The sequence below is a fragment of the Stigmatopora argus genome, chromosome 3 (genome assembly GCF_051989625.1).
Source record: "Stigmatopora argus isolate UIUO_Sarg chromosome 3, RoL_Sarg_1.0, whole genome shotgun sequence".
Lineage (NCBI taxonomy): Eukaryota > Metazoa > Chordata > Actinopteri > Syngnathiformes > Syngnathidae > Stigmatopora > Stigmatopora argus.
The window spans coordinates 13,652,051-13,669,235 of NC_135389.1; the positions used below are offsets into that span (position 1 = coordinate 13,652,051).

Sequence of the window (17,185 nt, forward strand, 5' to 3'; positions counted from 1 at the left end):
TGAACCCAGGTCCCCCACTGCGAGGCCAACGCGCTAATGACTTCGGGACATTCCTAATATACATATTGTTTGTTTCATTGAGTCCTGCGATTGGCTGGCAATCAATTCAGGACGTCCCCCGTCGACTGGCCACAGTTGGCTAGGATAGACTCCAGCACCCCCTTGACCAATGTTGGGTAATAAGCGGTATGAAAAGAATGAATGAAAAGCTTAAACAGTGCTTTCTTTGTTTGCACCGTTTCTGGTCGGAACTAATGATATGCTATCTTTTATAGCCGGACAGTTAAGAATGTTACACAGTGTCAGCCAGCTATGTCGGTGCTGAAGTCTATATGTTCACTATTAGATTAGTCTAATATTGAGCCAAATGGCTCGTTTACACCCAGTCACACCCGATCAGATATTCATTTTGAGATAATGTGCTGAATAAAAAGTGCAGTATCCGCTGAGGAGTCCATCCTTTTGAGGTAAAGTAAGTTTTTCTGCCGACTTCTCTCAAGCTTTTCCTCTTCACTGTTTCAGCTAGCTAACGTACAGCTCCCTTAATTTGAAGTCCTGTATAACACAATCAAGTAATTATATGGCTTGAGGAAGTGGTTTATTATGACTTACCGAGTCATATATGAAACGGTGTTTCGACAGTTATTGCAATCATCTTGCAGAGATGACAAGCGATGTGTAGATTTTGTGAAGACTCGTTCTTATTATTCCTCTCAAGCATATATACGTGTTTTATAAATGAATCAATGTCATTCTCTTTGCTCTCTCAGTTAACACTTGCGAGCCATGGCCTCACTCTCAGAAGAAGTTCTTCTGGTGCTGAAAAAGGTTCGCCAGAAGAAACAGGATGGCACTCTTTACTTGATGGCTGAACGCATAGCCTGGAGTCCGGAGGGCAAAGACCGCTTTACCGTCAGCCACCTTTATGCGGATATTCGCTGTGAGAGCTCTTTCCATCCAAACACGACCGTTTCGAGAGAGCGGAGCCGATTGTTAATTCTGCTTTCTTCAGGTCAGAAGATCAGCCCCGATGGAAAGGCGAAGATTCAGCTCCAGCTCGTCCTTCACTCCGGCGAAAGTACAACATTCCACTTTTCCAACGAGAGCACGGCACTCAAAGACCGGGAGGCTGCCAAAGAGTTGCTGCAGCAGCTCCTGCCCAAGTTCAAAAAGAAAGCCAACAAAGAACTAGAGGAGAAAAACAGGTGAGCTATAAGAACTTTTCCTCACTTGAATATCCTTGTTGTTATCGTTCTTGTAGAATCTAAATAGGAAGTCTTGCTCCGATGTCATTTGTGAATCCATCGCCTTGAAACTTTGTTGCTATGGAGCATGGGCCAGCAATCTTTAATATATATATTTTCACCTGTAGGATGCTTCAAGAAGACCCAGTGCTTTTTCAATTATATAAAGATTTAGTGGTCAGTCAAGTCATCGGTGCTGAGGAATTCTGGGCTAACCGGTCAGGAGGCATAAACCACGCAGACCCCGCAGTTTGTAACAATAAACAAGAAGTTGGAATATCTGGAGCTTTTTTGGTGAGTGATTTAGCCAACTGTCCTATAGAATTTCATCTTGAATTTGAGCTGTGCTAAAAAAAAATTAACATTTTTTTCTTTAATTTACAGGCAGATATTCGGCCTCAAACAGATGGCTGCAATGGCTTGAGATATAATTTAACGGCGGATATAATTGAATCCATTTTCAGAACCTATCCTGCAGGTAAATGTGACTCCACTCTATACAAATTTCTTTGTGTATGTGACTGCACAAACTATATGGACTCAACTTGTCGTTGCAGTCAAGCAGAAGTATTGTGAAAATGTGCCTCATAACTTGACGGAGAAGGAGTTCTGGACAAGCTTTTTTCAGTCGCAATATTTTCACCGAGATCGCATCAACACCAGCGCACAGGACATCTTTACTGAGTGTGCCAAGCAAGACGAAAAAGGTAGGAAGCAGTGAGGTGGTACAAATCTATTGTTCAAAGGTAAGTATAAATGTATTTTGTTTTTATTTGAGGTTTTGTTTTGTTTTTAATATAGTTTTTTCTTGTGAAGGGTTAAAATCGATGGTGGTTCAAGGAGTTAAAAACCCCCTTGTTGACCTGCAGTCATTAGAAGATAAAACTTTGGATGAGGTAAGAGTTAATGATTTGATCATTATTTTTTTAACATTATATTACTTGCTCCCATCAATGGCACCCAATGAGTTAGGGCTGGGCGATATGCCCTAAAAATCAAATCTCAAATTTGTTTGGGTTTTTTTCTCCAATATTTTTGCTTTTCTTTAATTTAATCGATGAATTTAAAAAAAAACTCAAATTCATTCATAAAATCCACTTATCATCCGTGCCTATGCTGAGTTGATAACATGCAATGATCTGTGTTGCAGGGTTATGGTGTCAGCACACCGCTGCCCTCCACTTCAAATTCTAACAGAAGCGTGAAGGAGAGCAGCAACTACGCCATTATAAAGCGCTTCAACCATCACAGTGCTATGGTGCTGGCAGCAGGTTCACGCAAGGGGTATGGCTATGAAAAATAATAGCTATAGCTTTTCAAAATGATGTCCAAGTCCCAGATATTAATTTGAATTGTTTTTAAGTGAGAATGACCAAGGAAGTGAAACGAGCAGCACTGATGGAAATTCACGAGATTCTGACCTCTTTCAGCCTCCTATCAAGAAGGTAAAATGGCCCTGCTTTTTTTAACCACTAAATAGAAATGTATAAATCTACTGATGGACTCGCTTTCCTTATAATGGGAACTTTTCTTAGGTGAAGTTACAAGAAGCCATAGAGTATGAGGATTTGCAAAGGGAAAACGGACCAAAGGTGGTTGCATTAAATCTCAAGAAGTCAGACAGGTTGGCCTTTTGTCCTCCTTTGTTTAATATATAATAATATATATATACAGTGGTACCTCGAGATACGAGCTTAATCCGTTCCGGGACTGAGCTCGTATGACAAGATTCTCGTAACTCGAGCGGAAGTTTCCCATTGAAATGAATGGGAAACAAATTAATTCGTTCCAGCCCTCTGAAAAAACACCAAAAACAGGATATTGGATTGGAAAAATGTTTTATTTCTTCTAATTCCCCATCTATTAACAAAGTAACACATAACTAGTGGTTTAATAGAAATAAAGTGTTTAATCTAACTAAAATTGGGCGGATTTCGCCGAGGGGAGAGGGGCACAAAAGGGGCGGGGGGCTTTGGTTTTTTTTTTCCACACAACGCACTCGTAAACAGAACAAACACTCCACCCTCACGTTTGCTATCGATGGGCTGTTGTACTATTCCCTTCAAAATATTCCGAAAATGATGCACACAAATGTCCTCACAATCGGATAACGCACGACCACTTGCCAACGAGCAGCAGCGATCGCCCCGCTGCTCATGGGAGCTTCGGGGGCGCTGGCTAGCGGCTCCTTTTAGCTTGTAGCATCTGTGGTCGCATCCCGTCGAACGGCGCCTATGATAGAGTTGCTACCGGGGATGCTGTTGCGAGCCAGTGCCCCTGATGTTCTTATGAGCAGCCAACGAGAAGTAATCTAATATAATATATATGTATGTGTGTGTGTGTGTGTATATACACATATATATATATATATATATATATATATATATATATATATATATATATATATATATATATACATATATACATATATACACACGCACACGCACGCACACGCACACACATATATATATATATATATATATATATATATATATATATATATATATACATATATATATATATATATATATATATATATATATATATATATATATATATATATATATATACATATATACATATATACATATACAATTGCATGCATTCTTACAGTTTGAATGTTTTCCTGCCAGGTACGCTCATGGTCCTGTGCCTCTTCAGTCGCTAAAGTACACCACGAGCCAAGAAATCATCAACTCCGTCACCCACATTCAGCATGAGATGGCAAATTACAAACCCAACCTAACTCAGGTTTGATCTAGCACCATTTGCTTCTTTATTTGTCATGACTGTGTCTTTTAAGTTGTATCAGTTATTTGGAGATGAAATGTCTTACCACAATCCCTCTGCAGGTTTTGACCAGCACAGCAGCAAGTTCTGCCATCGCTGCACTTTCTCCAGGCGGCCTCCTCATGCAGACAGGATCGCAGCAAGCCATAAATCGTACGTTTCCACCCGTATACACCATTTGTTTTTTTTGTTCTCTCCTCCAATTGGTTTCAGTTCTTTGCCTTTTCTCATTTGTGCTGTTTTGCAGAAATGGTACCATCTGATATACAAGGTGAACTGAAGCATCTTTATACAGCTGCTGGGGAGTTACTGAGACATTTTTGGTCTTGTTTTCCTGTCAATACCCCATTTCTGGAAGATAAGGTGACTAGTAATTGTTTTTTAATGCGTCTGTATTAAGTTTAAGAGGGCTTAGACTGATTCTTGCTTAACACTGAATTTCAAAAATGCAACCTTAGACTGTTAACTTATGACCTGCCGTTGACAGTGCTGGAAATCTAATTAGTTTTGACTGGGCCAGTCTCTAGTTTAAATGAATTGGATCTCTATCATCAACGGCAAGCAATAAGATCATCTGAAACATCGTGTCTTTATTTTTTATACAGTTGATAAAAATGAACTCCAACCTCGAGAGATTTCAGACGACCAAGCTCTGTCCTTTTCAAGAGAAGATTCAGCGTCAGTACTTAAATAAGAATGTAAGTTACCTAAAAACTGTCTTTTTCTCTCACCATAGGCATATTAAGGCCAACTTCTACAAATATTTTAGTTGTTTCAAGCCAACTTGGGGATTTCACATGGATGACTAACTTTCTTTGATCTTGTCTCATTGACCCTCCTCTGCAGCTCACATCACACTTAGAGCAAATGCTTCAGACGGCGTACAGCAAGTTCCACGTCTGGCAAACACGTCGCATGCTGAGGAAAACCTGAGGCCAGACGTTTGTAAGCAAAGGACAATGAAGACCAGATAAACAAGGATGTCCCTTGGAAGCGTTCGTCGCTTGCTGAGACTTGGTATCGCAGCCAGTCTTCACAGGAGGCTTGTGATGAAGACATCAACAGATGCTGCCGCTGCTGAATCCATTAATGTTTAAGCAAGGCATAAGGCATTTTAGTCACAAAAACTTCATTTCCTACTTTTTTTTTGCATTCGCCCTACGAATAAGAGATCGGTGTCAGTCATGGGACTTTATTAATGGGACAATATGATCACACTTCTCATGGAAATCATGCAGTCCTGGGACCTCTCAGGATGACAAGCAGAGGTGAGCTTGAACATACCAACACAGGAAACCCCTCTGGGAAAAGGACAATGAATGGAAAAAGTATTCCATATTTAGTGAATTTAGCAATATTCCAATAACACCTCACACCCGGGTGCGGTGTGTGTCAAGCGCAGTCACACTGTCTTGAATCTGTCTGCACTGTACTGTATATATACAAAATGTTACTCTGAATTAAAGAGGGACAGCGTTTTGTTGGAAGTTGCATGCAGGCGTGTCATCCATGCATTAGGCTTGAAAACATGGTCAGTTGTCAACACACTTTGAGGAAGAGAGACTCTCTATCTCACCGCTAGGGTCGACGAACTGGCCGCTCGGTTGCATCTTCCACGGTAACGTGAGTGATTACCTCTTAAGAAATAAAAAAGAGAAAGAAATGGGAGACGGAAAGTACACGAGTTTGCTGTTTATTTGATGTATTTTCGTGCTCACACTCAGCCTTTGATCGTTGGGAATTGAACAAAGACTAAACTAAAGCAGCTAGCATATTTGCTATCGTCTTCAAACATCACATCAAGGGCTTCTATTAGGAATGCGATCCAATTTAACCTTCTTTATAATATTGTCATAGCGTTGGCTACGATCGGTGAGGTGCAATTTAATCGAAAGACAGGTGTTATTATGTCCAGAGTCAGCAGACTTCAAGTCCCGTGACCGACTCGCCTTTTTTCGCTGTTTGTGAGTCACTTTCTGCCGAAACGACCTCACTTGAGCTGATCCTTCGCTAACTTTATTTCACAGCTGTCGGATATGTAATGATCTAATCTTATCTAATTCGGCGAGGTCACTTTCTACTGCTATACTAAATATTGAACGCACAGAACTTCCGGGTACAGTCATGTGACAAACGACGTTCCCGTATCCTTCCCAAAAAAGAAAATTGACCACAACTGTCACAACTATTCAATAGCATTAAATACCATTGACGGTGAGAGGGGTCCAATCCGCTTTGACTAACCCCTCAGAGTCCGAATGGATTGGACGTCTGTCACCGTCAGTGGTACTGAATCATGATCAACCTTGGCAGATCTCCCCCATTCAAATGGAGGTGATGTCTATTGCTGTTAAAAATCATTTTTCCCTGATATTTAATACTGGATGAAAATGTGATCAAGTATTTTTTGGAAGTAGCCACCTGGCATTTGTATCCAAATGCCCATCTTTATTACTTATTTATTGATTATTTATAATTATTATTTATTTGTTCTTTATTTGTGCACTTCCCTACTTTATATTGTTGACTACTTATATATTATTTATTGATTATTTGTTTGTTTTTGTTATTTGTGCACTTTGTGGCAAAGCCTTAAATCTCATTATAGTACTTGTATAATGACAATAAAACCATTCAATTCAATTCAGTTACCACATGCACTTTTGCTCGAGTTTTGTTGTGTTAAATATTTTAAATGAGCCTAAAATACAGAAACACTGCACGATGTGGTATAGTTGTACTACACAACTACAAATTCTATATTGATACTGCTTCAACAGAACATTTCATTTCTACTTGACGCCAATCAGCTACAGTGAGATACTATTTTCACCACATTCATTCATTCATTTTCTGTACCGCTTATCCTCAAGAGTGGCCCACGTAAACCCAGGGGAGAACATGCAAACTCCACACAGTGAGGATCGAACCCTCAACCCCAGAACTATGAGCCCGACGTGCTAACCACTCGGCATTTTTACCACATTATAACAGCAAATATAATTATACAAGTGGAGTTTTCTTCCTGTTTTGACTGCACTTTTCCAATTAAGCTGCCTACACCTAATCCCTCTTGAGAATACTGCTCTCCCTTATGCAAAACAGGATCTTGAATGCTATTTTTTTTTTACTCATTAAGGTCTGAGCGTTTTCCCCACCAGTGCGTGTAAGGCACAGGTTGCTATCCAAACCCCAAAGCAGGGATAATCAGTTTGGCAAATACTCCTTTAATATGAAATATTCATTCATATTATAAAAACCGAGTTAATACAGGATCACTTAGTTTCAGAATGAACTCAGCCTTTCTACTTTGTTAGTGTCAATGCATTATAATTCATGATTATCAACCTTTTAGGTCAGAAATAATGGCGTAATGCAATTTTTTTTAATCTCTTTTTTACTTTAAAAAAAGTAAGAGGAACATTTCAATGCTTTAAAATGTTTGGCAACATACGGGAATGTTTACTAAAAACTTCCCCTGTGAAAATATTGTGTTAAAGTTTTAAGCACATGAATTCCTTTTACAGTTCAGCCATTTAACACTGGCTGCTTAGATAACTAGAGTCATGGATAGCCAATTAGAGAAACTTAGGAATCCTGCTGAGAGTCATATGATAGCAAGCACACTTGAATATGTGACCAAGAGAAAACGTGACGGTTAAAGGCTGTCTGTCTGCTTTTCTTCCGGTTGTGGACGTCCGTGAGGGAAGATGCCTAGGGTAGCAGTCGTACCAGAGGTCCACACTCATGTTTTGGCAGAATTCGACTGTCTGGACCCTCTTCTTTCGACTCTTCGCTTAGACTCCAGCCGGCTCAAGGTACATACAATCAAATGTCTTTGAAGCCAACCCAATCACTTTTTCTGGAGCAAAATGTTGAAAAATCTTTTGTATTTTTTTTAATTGACTTATTTGTAATTGCTAACATGACTTATTTGTGATGGAGAGTTATTCTATTACCAATACTTTATTGTTTTCTTCTTTTTTTAAGTACACTCAATGAAAACTCAAAAAGAGATGATAAACTGACATATCAAGAAAAAAATGATACAAATGTTTAACATATTGTCAACATATGATGCGTAAATGGCCACCTTCCTCATTCAATTTGCAAGTCAGCCAAATTTATGCCACTTCAATTTGTGCGAGAGGTTATGCATACCTAACGCAAGTTGTCATTCATCAAATCAAGGTTTATGACTTAGCATGCATAATTTCCTGCCCGTTTTACTTATGTATTTTCTCGGTGTTGTGCTTCAGTGCATGTGTTTGGCTGTGTCGAAGAAGTGGCTCGCCTTAGGAACATCGGCCGGAGGTTTGCACCTGATTCAGAGGGAGGGTTGGAAACAAAGACTTATACTTACTCACAAGGTAATAAGCAAGTCTATGTTGAAAGAATACCTCAGCGGGGGCAGCTGCACATTAAATTCATTCTTGGATACACTTCATTCCTGATTAATTGACATTGGCTACCTTTCAGGAAGGATCTATTACTCAGGTGTCATGCTGTCCACACGATGAAGACTTTATTGCTATTGCGACAAGGTAAAAAGTCCTAAATTGTTCTTCAAAGCCCAGTCAGGCGCATTGTACCTACACTTCCCCGTGTCTTGATGATGACAATGGCATTTGTGGGGGTTACAGTCAGGGTTTGGTGGTAGTGTGGGAGCTACAACTGGAGCGGCGTGGTCGTCCAGAGAGAGTGAGCGTGTCCTGGGAGCACAGGGGTCAAAACATCACTGCACTCTGCTGGGACACCAACACGCTCAAGGTCTTTGTGGGAGACTCGACAGGCAAGGTGTCTTTTCTCCGAGCAGTATCCTCTAAGATGGGAAAGGTAGTCACACAAGTATTGTGCCTTCTTTTGACGATTAATCCTGTCATATAAAATTCACACTGTTATGGAAAAAAAAGCATGTTCAGGTGTTGAATTCAACTAAGTCAATAAAACTTATTACTTACTTTATGTTGTTTTTTGTGTGCTGCAGGGTTCAGGATTCGTAATGTTTCCTGTTCAGACTGTCACCACTGTTGACTCCAAAGTGGTTCAGCTTGGGTACCAGGACGGTCGATTGTTGGTATCTTCTCTGAGCCGCTGTTATCTCTGTGATACAGAGAGGTGAGTTCTTGTGTTTAGAAATAACAGACTCTCATTTAAATCGTTCTTTTCTTGATTTGAAATCCCGTCACTAGAGAAAAGTTTTGGCGTGTTGGGAACAAGGAGCGAGACGGAGAGTATGGCGCTTGTTTTTTCCGTCAAAGCAAGGGATTGTTGATGGGCCAGCCTCAGCTGCTCTACTGTGCTCGGCCAGGGTCTCGGTTATGGGAAGCCAGTTTTAACGGCGAGGTTTTAAGCACCCAGCAGTTCAAACAGGCACTCAACTGCCCTCCTTTGCCTCTCATCACATACAGGTTAAAATAACCCCACTGTTTTTAGTGTTAAAGACTTAACACGTGACAGCTTTTAAAATCCTTTTTTTCTCCAACAGAAAAGACCCCCATTACAATCCAGGGCAGAAGAGCCCCCAATCAATTGCCTTTCCAAAACTACTATCTTTTGGGTAATGACGCACACATTTGAATTACTGTTTCAGTCTAGTCGTAGAATAAACATGTAAAGGTACATCAGAACAGAATTGTAAAAAAAACGTCTTTATTTCATCAAGATTGGGCACAAACATATTTCCTCAGAAACCTAATTGTGAGTTTATCAACAGAGACCAAAACTTGCTCACCTGGACGGATTCAGCCATTTATATTTTCACGCCTCATAACGGCCAAGTTCTTTTATGGACAGAGTTAAAAGGTAACTGAAATTGATACTCACACACGTGTCGACTTACAGTAAGTTAACTAATCCTTTTCTACTGTTGCAGATGTGCTGGACATCGCAGTCTACCGCAATGATCTCTTCTGCCTCCATGCCGGGGGTCGTCTGTCCCACCTCTCACTTTTGTCTGCAGAACGCTGTGTTGAACGCCTGCTGCGACGAGAGTCCTGGACTCTGGCGGCTACGGTGTGCTGTATGTTCCAGCACAACATCAGCATCGGTCGGGTACGTTGGCAAATAACTAAAAAATATTATCGATGGTTGTTTTTGTCACCTTGACCTTATTTTGTGTAACTCAGGCGAGGAAATCAGTTCCCATCGACCGCCTGGAACACCTTCGGTCACAGCTCAGTTCAAGCACTCACCCGGATTTGATTAGTCAACTGGATGAGTTGATCGCCAGGCTGGAAACCCTGGACTCGGCTTGCAGTAGCCGCAGAAGCAGCATCTCATCTCATGTACGTGAAAAATACCTCTGTTGGATGTTGACGCGAATGTTAAAATCCATATCTTGATCCTCTCTCTCGTGCCTATCATCCACAACTGAAGTAGACAAACAACAGCATCAGCGGTAGATGCTTTGCTTTTTGACCACCGGCCTTTCAGAAGTCGTCATCCAGTAAAGATGGTTGCGTGACGTTTGACAGACAGACGTGTGTGTGTGTGGGTGTAAGAGCTGCTTATGCTGTTGGGCTACTTCCGTTGTTATCATTTTGCATTCCTGTTATATCTATTGGCAATTTTGGGGGGAATTTGCAACATGGCTGACATTTCCCAGCCGCCGTACTTTTAACATGTCGCTTCCTCTGAAACTGCAGGAAAGCTTCAACGTTTTAGACTGCGGTATCTACCGAGTTATCAGCCGGCGAGGCAGCCAATCGGACGAAGAGACGAGCTCCCTCATCAATCAGTCCGCATCGGAGGAAGAGAGGCTCAAAGAGCTTAGCTTTGCGCATGATGAAGATCAAGTGGATCACGGTAGGAGATGTTGCAAACACTGGCGCTTGCCTTGAAAGCGAAAGCATTCACGTCTCCTCCGGTTGTTCCACGCATGTTGTCTCCAACCTCTCATCGTGCGCCACCAGTGCTCCATCCATCTTCGGGTTTCGCGCCACACCCTCATCTCGATTCAGATCTGATGAGTGGTGAGCGTGCTGAAGAAGAGCGATCAGAGCAAGGTCTTCAATTCCACCTGCCCCTCTCATTCCGCCCCAAACCCCCCCGCATTGCACTGCAGGCCGTCAAAGACAGGTGAAATGGGGAAACACGGAAGAGAATATTTCTATGCTTTTTATCCAAGCAGTCAAGTGAAACAAACAAATGACTTCCCCTTTCTGTGAAGATTTAGAAGTTTCATTTTCATATCATTCCTCTGTTTGTAAAAGGTCATGTTTCATTTCTAAGCATCGCAAGCACCTGCCAAACAATTCGTAGTTTAATGTGAGAAGCACTTCATGTTTTTTTGTTCTTATTTCCTTTCAGTGTTTCTAGTTTTGTCAAGAAGACAACTGAGAGGATCAACACACTGCAGATGAACTCCGAGCTCTGGCAGCGACCCGACTTCAGAGAGGGCGCGCATCTTGACATGTCCGCCACTTTTGCTTCATTTCCAGATGAAGCAGATGCTGAGTGAGTACACCAAGATTCAAGTGTAAAGTCGTGACATTTTAATAACAATTATAATCTGTCATGACAGGGTTTATGCAGACGTGTCCCACACAGAGTCGGACCTGCTTGAACTTCAGTCGGCCACAGAGCAGGCCATGTAAGTACGGGAAATTGTGCTGATGATGAAATGAAAGCAACTATCGCTTTGAACTAGAATTCATAATTTGGCTTTAACCTGGTTATCAAATTCCTGTTGATTTGAGGGCGCTTTTCAGTCAAAAGGGTGAACAACAAAAGTCCACATTTTTGTCGTTGTATGTTGAAATGTGAATAGACAGATCTCTTGAGTTTTAATGAGGGATTCCACAGTTGAAATGTTATCAAATTCAACACAACTACAAATGAGTAATAATCACAAATCAAAGCAGTTATTTCTCACCTTATATTTGGATGTACCTTTTACTGACAGGTCCCAGATGCAAGATCCCTTGCTTCTTCTGGATCCAGATTTCATAGGAGGAACGCTCCAAATATGGTTGAAGACGCTGGAGCAAGTCCTCGGACCGGCTCTACCCAAGTCAGAGGCTGTAGCTCCTTCAGATGCAGATCGAGATACGTGGGAACCTCTTTTGCACACACAGAAACCAGAAGAAAGACCCACAGAGAGCTTTCCACGAGAGAACGCTGAGTCAGAGGCAGACAATCATCTTCCCTCAGAGAGCGAGACGACGGTGTCTGAAGAAGCCGTGCGATTGTTATCCCCCAAAGCGCTCCCCTCCGATCTCCTGGCCGATCTCACCCAGCTGGCAACGTTTTACACCGAACTGAGCTGCTTCAGGGAGCCAGAAGTTGTCCAGGAATTGAGCTGCACGACCTTCCTGCGCCGCTACTTCTTTCTGCTCGACCAAGAGCGGATTAGGCGCATGTGTCTGCTTTGCTGCCAGAAGCATCTAGATGTGCAGAACTCCTTCATCCAGGGAATGCTTGGTCAGAGAAATGAAATGTTCATTCTTTGCAGCTAAAAATGAGTAACAAATGGAGTGTTTTTTTTCATAGGTGTGACACAATCCAGTAAAGTAGTGGATGTCATTCACAAAGGAGATTTACAGAAATCACTTTGCTACCTGAGAGAACTGCAGCCCTGGAGTCCTCCGGTTCTCCTTGCTCACTTACACAGGTCAGTAAAACATGACGAATTTGGTCATCAGAGTTTTTACTCTTTCAGGATTTTTTTATGATCAACATGTCTAAGAATAGTCATTTCTTTGTATACATAGGATATGCACTCCAGCTATGGTTGCGTTTCACTGCCATTTTTTTATTACCGTAATTACTCGAATATAACGCGCACTCGAAAATAACACGCAGGTATAACTTTGGGCCAAAAAAATCTGGAAAAACGCAGTACTCGAATATAGTGCGCACCTAAAATTTCCCGCTGACGAAAATCAGAAATCTTACCTTTTTTTCTTCGTTTCACGATTGTTTTGTTCAAACATATTTATTCATTAGAATCCTTCAAATGAAAAGTTCCTCTCTCTCTTTGTCTGTCCTCTCATACATCTCTTCGTTGAGAATCCTATCAACGTCCACGCTTCCTTCATCCACTTCCTCTTCCTCCCACAACACATCATCCGATTAGCTTTACGAGATGACGTAAAATCCGTGCGTCAAAGTGAGTTTGACAATGCTTTTTTCGATCGAAAATTTGTAATTTATTTTAGTTATTGATTATAACACTGAACTGAGAGAGGGTGAACTGAGACGGGTACGAGGCTAGAGGGGGGCAGTGGTGGTCTCGGCTTTACGAGATGACGTAAAATCCGTGCGTCGGCTTCACGAGATGACGTAAAATCCGTGCGTCGGCTCTACGAGATGACGTAAAATCCGTGCGTCAAAGTGAGTTTGACAATGCTTTTTTCGATCGAAAATTTGTAATTTATTTTAGTTATTGATTATAACACTGAACTGAGAGAGGGTGAACTGAGACGGGTACGAGGCTAGAGGGGGGCAGTGGTGGTCTCGGCTTTACGAGATGACGTAAAATCCGTGCGTCGGCTTCACGAGATGACGTAAAATCCGTGCGTCGGCTCTACGAGATGACGTAAAATCCGTGCGTCAAAGTGAGTTTGACAATGCTTTTTTCAATCGAAAATTTGTAATTTATTTTATTCAATTCAATTTCAATTCAATTTATTTGGCAAGAAAAAGCACCAGGCTAAGGGCCATGTAACAAGACAAAAAAAAAAAAAAAAAAAAAAATAGTTTTTGATTATAACACGCACCCCCAACTATTGGAATTAATTATTTTGCAAAAACCTGCGTGTTATATTCGAGTAATTACGGTACTATTTTTTCATTCTTTTAGTACAATGTATACAACTGAGGTCTTGGAAAACTATTTCACCATGCCCCCTATTTTGACAATAGAAATCTTTTATGATGGAGTGAACAATTGTGAAAAACAACCCTAATTTCTTTTTCTGGCTAAACTGAACTAACTAAGTTTGTAAATAGTTAGACTTAAATGTGTACCTTTGTCCACATTGTTCCCTAATGGGAACCATTGTCCTTAAATTTAGTAATTCCTTCTTACCTCTAAATGATGTGAGAAGTTAGAGTCAAAATATTGCCCAACACTTCTCTCTGGTTTTGGAGTTGCACCAACTGTGACAACCAACCCCGTTCCCCCTAAATCATAGGCTGTACGCGAAGCATGGCGAGGCTGCCGTCCGCTCCTTCACCCCCTTCTATCCCACCGTTACACCTGCAGATGTGATGCAGATGGCTCAAAAAAGTCACTTCCTGGCCTACCTGGATAATCTGGTCATGTCCCAACCTGAGGAGCACAGGTACACCTTCTGCTTTACACATTTCCTGGAAGACAACATTACATGTGTGGCTACGTATTGATGGCTTCCTCTAGATTACCATTCCTGCAGTCTCTGCTTGATCCGGAATTGCTGCGACATGAGTGGCTTGAGCTGGCACTTACCCACGATGCACCAGAGCAATGCGATACATTGACGCCCGAGGGACAGCCCAGGTCTCATTAACAATGTTGAAATGTGTTATGTCATTTTCAGATGTAATGTCGGTCTCTATCCGCATAATTTTTTTAACTCATTGGCACCGATTATGGCGTTAGATGTACAATCCATTCGAAATGGGAGCGAACGATCCCTTTCAACCCTCTCGGATGAAATGGATCGGACCGTCAATGGCACTGAAATACCATCATTCACTGCCAGATCTCACGGGTTTCACATTGCAGGTGGAATTCTCATTGTTTGCATTGGGGTTACGGATGTCTCCTGTCTTTGCTGATTCGACTTCCCGCCGACTTGTCGTCCAAGCAGAAGATGGCGGAAACCTGTCGCAGTCATGGGTGCTTCATTTTTAGATGCCATGTTTACATGCAGCCGTTGCACCTTTTAAAATCTGGGTTTTTGCCAGTCATCTTCTGATGTAAAAGTAAATCATATTCTTTGTCCTCATGTTTCTGGCAAAAAAATATCTGTAACTCTCAGATAAGTTTTTTTTTCATAAAAATCATATCATTAATCAAAAAATATTTTAAAAAAATGTATACAGTAGTTTTAGAAAAAATAATGAAAACCATTTCTAAAAATCTTTCCTGTTTTTCCATTTTTAAAAAAGAAGACAAATAAATTTGAAGTTTTAGAAAAACTTCTAGATTAGCCTTAACTGGAACATTGGATGCATTGCCAGTGCCATACAATAAAACGAGGTTTTCTAGATCACAACTCGGAGCAAACAATTTCACTGTGTGCAGTTACTGGACCGGATACCTCCACCTGTGTTGTGAGCTGCAGCGTCGTGATGAAGCTTTGGCAACCATCTACCACTTGGATAACATCAGCCTGCTGGAGGAACCGGACGGTGTGTTGCCCTTCCCATCTTTTCACGTGCTTTCAACAGCGCAGACAGATACTAATTGTTTCTGTCATCAAGGTGTGATGCCTCAAAGCTTGTCTGAGTGGAAGCTTCTGTTGGAGTTGTGTCAAGACGGCGGCCATTCGTCGGAGCTGAACGGAGACGCCTTGTCCAACGGTTCTACGGACTGCAGCAAGAAAGTCAGCACCGAGAACTTAATCTTGCGCCTGGCCCGCGCGGTCGGCCCGGAGCGCGCTGAGGCCTTCCTGGAGGAGTGCGGAGTGCAGCTGAGTCTTTCTCCTCACTCCCAGTTGGTGTGTGAGCTGCTTAAGATGGCCGAGAAGAGGCAACGGTGAGTACGGTCGGCGTCATTCATGATCAAACGTCCAGCTGTTTGACGGGCCAGTCGTCATATGTGTTGCAGGGCAGCCATTCAAACCATGCTGGAGCGCTGCGATCGCTTCCTGTGGTCCCAACACGCCTGAGTGTACCAGGCATGATGCCAACCCAACAAAGTCCACCTGATGCTAGCTTTGCAGCAAAGGGATGATTAATTTATTTGCTTGACTATCAATGAAGGTACTAACTGTTAAAACTCCTATTTTGCACGGAAACTATTTATATCTGCTTTTCAAATGAATGTACTATTGGTGCAATATTGATTTGTGAAGTTTTTTTCATGTGCCCAAGACCTTAATGTGTACTAATATACAGTGTTCTAACCAGGTATTATTTAAATAAATAAATAAATCACATAACAGCCATTCTCCTATATTTGAAGCGTTTGTATTTAGTCATAGGCAGACTCTCTTGAGGTTATAGAAAATAAACATATAACATTTGCATGTTTAACCCTTTTATGCACAACATTGGTCAAAGGTGACCCTACTGAGTTATTTCCTCTATCCCTAAGTTTAAAATTCAAGTTATTCCATTGTTAATTTGTGTTTAAACATTACAAATTCTTCATTAATTTTTCACTTTTTGAATTACTAAACTTATTCAGAATGATTGATGCCTTTATTGTACTATATTGCTAGAATTTGCACGCGCTGATTGAATGCAGACCAGCCAAAGCTATTATGGATCAGTATTAATAAGTTAACCATAGTGGAATCATTCATGACTCTGTTGATGGTATCGCACACCTGCTGCATCAAAGGAGAAAATTGGGGATTCCCATTTGATTGTCAACGGTGGTCATTTGCCATTTTGAATATCAAATTTCCTCTATTACTAACTACCAAATACTGTGTGACTTGGACTTGCAGTGAATAAGTCAAGCTAATGATTACTTGATCATTCGGGGATTTGGACCTCCACGCAACTTATTCTGGTTGCTAATAAATCATAAATCAGGAAGAGAAAAAAACATTCACACTCGCGTTACTGTGACGACGCATGAATGTTTCTTAATACTACAACCAACCCTTAATCACCAGAGTTTTCCTACCCCTAGTTCAGCCCTCCATCACACACATTCATATATTTGACATCATCCCAAAAATGACAGAATACTTTTCAACATCAATTAAATGGAAAAAAAAGATTGTTGAGGTGAAGGCGGGTTGGTTTTTGTTTGATGTAGCCTTCCAGGAGCGATAAGGAGATTCTGCACATACCTGCTCATGTATAAATGCCCATTTGATACATACACACACACACCTGCTGGCGTTGGCCATGAGCCTCAGTCAGAACAGCAGTAAGATACTGTCCTGAACAAGGAGCCCGATAATAACCGTGTACATATCAAGATGAACACATTACATGGGGTGAGTTGCTTTAAATTGACATGTTTGTGTGAGATATTTCCTTTA

At 41.3% G+C, this 17,185-nt stretch overlaps 2 protein-coding genes across 4 annotated transcripts; both read left to right on the plus strand.

Annotated features, from left to right (window-relative positions):
• Nucleotides 1–97: 97 nt before the first annotated feature.
• On the plus strand, nucleotides 98–5,521 carry gtf2h1 (general transcription factor IIH, polypeptide 1). Its single transcript, XM_077596440.1, has 15 exons — nucleotides 98–467; nucleotides 771–940; nucleotides 1,013–1,205; nucleotides 1,373–1,538; nucleotides 1,629–1,722; nucleotides 1,802–1,951; nucleotides 2,061–2,140; nucleotides 2,395–2,528; nucleotides 2,608–2,689; nucleotides 2,780–2,868; nucleotides 3,878–3,995; nucleotides 4,097–4,187; nucleotides 4,282–4,397; nucleotides 4,640–4,732; nucleotides 4,881–5,521. Exons 2-15 carry the CDS (start codon nucleotides 787–789, stop codon nucleotides 4,965–4,967), a joined length of 1,647 nt encoding a protein of 548 aa, XP_077452566.1. The 5' UTR covers nucleotides 98–467; nucleotides 771–786; the 3' UTR covers nucleotides 4,968–5,521.
• Nucleotides 5,522–5,565: 44 nt separating this feature from the next.
• Nucleotides 5,566–16,132, plus strand: hps5 (HPS5 biogenesis of lysosomal organelles complex 2 subunit 2). Of its 3 annotated transcripts, none has more exons than XM_077596437.1 (23): nucleotides 5,566–5,652; nucleotides 7,745–7,852; nucleotides 8,294–8,404; nucleotides 8,514–8,578; nucleotides 8,678–8,870; nucleotides 9,022–9,152; nucleotides 9,227–9,445; nucleotides 9,523–9,594; nucleotides 9,751–9,839; nucleotides 9,910–10,088; nucleotides 10,163–10,321; nucleotides 10,682–10,841; nucleotides 10,949–11,114; nucleotides 11,346–11,492; nucleotides 11,560–11,628; nucleotides 11,941–12,458; nucleotides 12,528–12,648; nucleotides 14,174–14,323; nucleotides 14,398–14,517; nucleotides 14,746–14,859; nucleotides 15,268–15,374; nucleotides 15,447–15,720; nucleotides 15,793–16,132. In XM_077596437.1, exons 2-23 carry the CDS (start codon nucleotides 7,745–7,747, stop codon nucleotides 15,851–15,853), a joined length of 3,333 nt encoding a protein of 1,110 aa, XP_077452563.1. In that variant the 5' UTR covers nucleotides 5,566–5,652; the 3' UTR covers nucleotides 15,854–16,132. The 3 variants fall into 3 exon arrangements, with proteins under 3 accessions (XP_077452563.1, XP_077452565.1, XP_077452564.1); XM_077596438.1 differs by having other exon boundaries at nucleotides 5,604–5,657; XM_077596439.1 differs by lacking the exons at nucleotides 15,447–15,720; nucleotides 15,793–16,132 and having other exon boundaries at nucleotides 14,746–14,945.
• Nucleotides 16,133–17,185: the final 1,053 nt, after the last annotated feature.